The sequence below is a fragment of the Crocuta crocuta genome, unplaced genomic scaffold (genome assembly GCF_008692635.1).
Source record: "Crocuta crocuta isolate KB4526 unplaced genomic scaffold, BGI_CrCroc_1.0 scaffold165, whole genome shotgun sequence".
Taxonomy (NCBI): domain Eukaryota; kingdom Metazoa; phylum Chordata; class Mammalia; order Carnivora; family Hyaenidae; genus Crocuta; species Crocuta crocuta.
In genome coordinates, this window is record NW_027530502.1 from 1,291,441 (window position 1) to 1,296,759 (window position 5,319).

Sequence of the window (5,319 nt, forward strand, 5' to 3'; positions counted from 1 at the left end):
GGGGGGGAGGGGGCTAGGAGAGAGAATCCCAAGCAGGATCTGTGCTATCAGCACAGAACCTGATGTAGGGCTTGAATACACAAACCGTGAGATGATGACTTGAACTGAAGTTGGATGCTCAACTGAGCCACCTGGGCGCCCCTGTGTGGAGTCCTGAACCAACACCACATATAACCAAAAAGCTTATACTGGTTATCTGACAACAAGTTTATGGAATGAATTATTTCACAATAGTGTTTCAGTAAATACCATACTATCCCCTTTGCAAAAGAATCTTGCAGTTCCTAAAAAGGTAAACAATATATTTAACATCTGAGTCACCAATTCTAATCCAAGGTGTATTCATTTCTCTTAAAATGAAAGCATGTTGGCATGACCTTATACATGAATGTTCACATTCATAATAACCAAAAAGTGGAAACACATGTCCATCTGAACAAATGGGTAAATAAAATGTGCTATAGCCATACAATTACTGAGCAGTAAAAAGGAACAAAGAAAGTACTGATAACACGTTCTGAGGATGAACCTTGAAGACACTGTGCCAAGTGAAATTAGATGCAAAATACCATACGGTGTTTGACTCCTATTTCTTTGAAAGGTTTAAAATAGGCAAATCTGTAGAGACAAAAAGTAGATTAATGGTTGCCTATTATGAGGTTTCATAAGAGGCTTTGGGGAGCAATGGGCCATGATTGCTACTTTGAATGGGGTCTTCTTTTGGGTGTGATAGAAAAATTTTAGGTCCTTGTTCTGTTAATAAAATGGGTAATGCCCACAATTAGCTCATTATTCAGGAAGAAAATAAAAAGTAGATAGTATTTAAATTATGTCAACTTTTATTTGCTGTAAAGAACATAAGGGGTATTAGTTGTAGGAATTTAGCCTCTGCACAGCCAAATCTCATGAGGATGGCCAACACAGCAAAAAGTTCTTTTAGAACAATTTTGGAACTTTTATTAGCAACTTAATTAACCTAAACTTCCCCTTCTTAATCCTGTGGTCTCCAAAATAGGGACATATTTGTCACATGTAGGGAACTTTTGCCAACTCCCCTCCTGCCCCTCATCAAAATAATAGATATATATACATTTAGAGTATGCGTTCAGGTTTTTACTTGGGTTACAATCAAGTATTTAGTGGCTTCTGTCCTAATTTAGTAACAGGATGGTACTAGTGCTTCAGCTTCAAAAAACGGATTATGTGAATTTAAGTATATTAAATGCATATATGTAATAAGTATTTACTGTACTGCCTGACCACATGTAATTTACTAAAGGTTGTGTTTATTAAAAGATCAGCTTTTACTTTTATGAACTGTGTGCCAGACACTTTTGTAATCATTTGTAATGCTCACAACCCCTTCCCTGTGAGGTAGTGATTATAGCAATAAGGAAATGTAGATTCACTGAATCAGTATCCAGAAGAGTTGTTGTGACTGAAGTACACAAGACCACAGGCCTAGGACTTAAACATCACCCTTTCAAATGCAAATGTTTTTCCTTTCAGGGGAGGTGGAGAAAGATAAAGCAAACTCAAATTATTGTATAGAAACCTATGGCTAGGAAAGGCTTGTTGATGTTGAAGAGTTTTGTTACAGTTCTATAAAAAAGTCTCCAAAGATAAACATATTTTCAATTAACCAGCTTTTCAAATAGGAATTTTCTTTTTCATTCAGATTTTGAATTGCTATCCCTGCACATTTCTTCTTATACTGTGAAGAAAATCTGTTCAAGTCAATAAACTCTGCTATAGTACCTTTTCAAAAATGTGACACTTTAAAAAAAGGGGGGGCGGGAGTTGGGGAGACTGCCAGTTTTTTATGTGGTTGGGAATCAAGGAAGATGGTACAGGTTACTGCACCTGACCCAGTGGCTTGTGCAACCATGTCTTGGTGCCTTGAAATAAACAGCTAAGACCAGATAATAGACATAGGAGTGAAGAGCAGGATCAGAGCTTGACCTTGGCTGTTAAGTCTCCAGAACAAGTAAGGACTTGGGACAAGTCAAGAATATTCTACCCTTCGTTTTGTTACTTGATGGCACCTTCAAGGTTGGGAAGTATATCTGTGACTAGTAAACTAAAGTCCCTGTTTTGGATGTAAAGCTAGACTTAATATACGTGTAAGAAGACTTAATATAGTATACATAAGCCTACTTACGTAGTGTTCTTGTACCTGTATTGATCTTCATTTTTTCCCTTAGTCTTTCCATTTACAGCCCACCGGCACTCCAGGCACATACCTACTTCAAACAAGCTCAAGCCAAGGCCTTCCCCTAACTCTGACGGCTAGTCCCACAGTAACCCTGACAGCTGCTGCTCCTGCTTCTCCGGAACAGATCATTGTCCATGCTCTATCCGTATGTTACATTAGTTCCTTAATTTTTCTACTTTCTCTAGACTGGCTAACTCATGAATGTCACCCTAAGGTTTTTATTTTTATTACTGCGATGGAACCCATGTGCCTTCAAAAATAATGTATCTTAAGGGAACAATCAATTATGTATTCCTTCAAGTATCCGAGTATTTGTTAGGGAACAGGATTTGTTGACAGAAAGTTTAAGAGCCAGAACTAATGTCTGTTTATTTAAACAGTTTTTCCTACCACTGTTGTCTTGGGAACATAGTTTTACACCATCACTCTGCCTTCACTGGGGTATAACCCTCATCCCATGTCTGTCCTTACAGGAGATAGAATGACAGGGGTTGTAGAAAAATAGTTAAGAACTCGGCCATTCCAGAGGTGAGAGGGGAGGGGCGGTGGGGGGAAAGTAGGGTACCACCTATAGATGGTATTTGTTGCCTGTAACACAGGTCTGGTAGGTACTTTTTCACTTTACCATTGTTTTTCTTTAACATTTTATAGCCAGAACATTTGTTGAACACAAGTGACAACGTCACAGTACAGTGTCACACACCAAGAGTCATCATCCAGACTGTTGCCACAGAGGACATCACTTCTTCCATGTCCCAAGCAGAACTGACAGTAGATAGTGATATTCACTCATCTGATTTTCCTGAGCCTCCAGATGCCCTAGAAGCAGACACTTTTCCAGATGAAATTCATCAGCCTAAGATAACTGTAGAGCCATCATTTAATGATGCTCATGTATCCAAATTCAGTGACCAAAATAGCACAGAACTGATGGGTAGTGTTATGGTCAGAACAGAAGAAATCTCTGACACCGACCTTAAACAAGAGGAGGAGTCATCTTCTCCTTTAGCCCGTGCTTACGTTACTGAGGTAAGTTACAGCTAAGGAAAGAGGCTCTGGATTTTTGCCTGGAGCCTCAAATCTGCAGTTTTTAAAGAGCCTAGAAATAATTTGTGCGAAGCAGGGGCCATACATCCTCTAAAACCTTTTTTCTCTAGACACAAAATCAAGTGCAAACCCCTAACTGTGACCTCACAAGTGTCCATCAGACAGCAGTGTTGCTCTGTCTAGCACTGTTTTTCACTAAAACCTTTCCCCCCTACCCTGCCAATAGACTGAGAATTGTTTGTTGAAACCTGGACCCATTTCCAGGAGCGTGGTTCGCAGTTGGTCCTTGTGGTTCAGCTTAACCACCTTACTTACCCCAGTATAATGGCATTTGTTTCTTCTACATTCAGGGGACCTGTAACTGAATTGCTGCTTTTAGGTTCAGTTTTGTCAAGATTTAATATTAGTAAGAGGTTATTACTTTTGTCCATTTTAAGGCTTCATTTTTCTTTGCTTTATAAAATATGGGATAATGTTTTGAGTATTAAGTCCTTTTAAGCCTAAATGTGTTGGGGATCTTAAAGAAAACTGAGAAGAGAGTCAATCTCATTTTTTTTGAATTGCTATTATTTAGGGTCTAGAGTCTCCTACCATAGAAGAACAAGTTGATCAGACAGCTATTGACGATGAAACAATACTTATTGTTCCTTCACCACATGGCTTTATCCAGGCATCCGATGTTATCGATACCGAATCTGTCTTGCCTTTGACGACACTAACAGGTACTGTTAATAGAATTGCATTCTGTCCCCTGCTACATCTTAAGGGGAAAGTCAGGCTTCTTAGTTCTCGTTTTAGTCTTTCTTGATCCAACAGTAGTAGTTCAGCATCTTGTTTAACTTTGCACTTTGGTAGAGTACTTTAACTTCTTGACCTGGCTTAGAATACATACATTTAAAACTTAACACTTAATTTCTTACAGATCCCATACTCCAGCATCATCGAGAAGAATCAAATATCATTGGATCATCTTTGGGCAGTCCTGTTTCAGAAGACTCAAAGGATGTTGAAGATTTGGTCAATTGTCATTAGGTAATTCTTAAGAGACAGGTAGCTCAGGCAAAGAAGCCACACTGTTAATTACATCTCCAAAGAAATAGGAGCAACTCCCGAGAGGCTGAATTTACCGTTCCTCTGGCTTTCAAATAGCTACAGTGCTGAAGCCACATACAGTGTTGCTGCTATGACTTTTTACCTCCTTTAAATGGATCATCTGAGGTCTAGTCTTATGACAGTGTGTACGTGAATTGAGTATGGAGGACTTACCTGCATAGATCCCTGTGATTAGTGTTAAATGACAGCAGGGAATTTCATTCAGCTACTGAAAAAAGTTTACAATCACCAAAGCTCAACTACTCTGTTTTAAAAGCAGTAATATTCATCTCTGAAGATCAGACATGGCTCTATCCAGTCTCAAGTAGGCTTTTTCATATTTTGGAGAAGTCCTGTCAACATGGTGTAGAGCTTATCAGTGACCCTCAAAAATGATAAGTATCCTTAGTCTGAAAGTTAACCAGCATACACATATAAAGACCTAAGAGACGGTTGTGTGGCGGTTACTTTTGGTTTACCCATTGCTGGCAGTGGGAGCTCATTTAGGCTGGGTACACAGAAAAGCATTAAAAGAATTAAGAAAATTCACTACAGGTTTTTTATTACTTTTAAAGGGAATATGGAAGAGTAGCAACACAGCTCACCGGAAGCTAAGTAGAGTTTTCACCCCTTCAGAACCCACTGTTGTTGGTTTACAAAGTTAGCACTTTGAAGTAAAATTTAAATGGCAAAGGAAGGAAAGTTGCCTACCCTATACCAGGAGTGTTTCTTACATGTTTTGCTATACAGATTACCCAGGAAATAGTTGAGGAAGGTATCACAGCCTGCCCTTCACTTAGTGAATTAGCTGGTGGGGTGCGACCTAACTTCTCCCTCTCAGGCAATTTAAAAACACAAAATTTGCTTCTGTTATCAAAGGAAAGAAATCAAGAGTCATTCCTGTGTTAGAGAAGGTTAAGCCAAAATTAGCCTCTAGGGCTTTAATGAACACGACCCCAATAGAA

At 39.0% G+C, this 5,319-nt stretch overlaps 1 protein-coding gene across 7 annotated transcripts in view; it reads left to right on the forward strand.

The window, feature by feature from the left end:
- DMTF1 (cyclin D binding myb like transcription factor 1) overlaps window positions 1-5,319 on the forward strand; it is a 44,205-nt gene extending 38,886 nt beyond the window's left edge. For 6 of the 7 annotated variants that reach the window (XM_077766800.1, XM_077766801.1, XM_077766799.1 and 3 more), the window contains 4 exons: window positions 2,205-2,360; window positions 2,867-3,244; window positions 3,837-3,984; window positions 4,185-5,319. In XM_077766800.1, the coding sequence (XP_077622926.1) occupies window positions 2,205-2,360; window positions 2,867-3,244; window positions 3,837-3,984; window positions 4,185-4,294 (792 nt within the window). In that variant the 3' untranslated portion in view covers window positions 4,295-5,319. The remainder of the gene's footprint in view (window positions 1-2,204; window positions 2,361-2,866; window positions 3,245-3,836; window positions 3,985-4,184) is intronic. The other variant, XM_077766805.1, reaches the window with a different exon arrangement.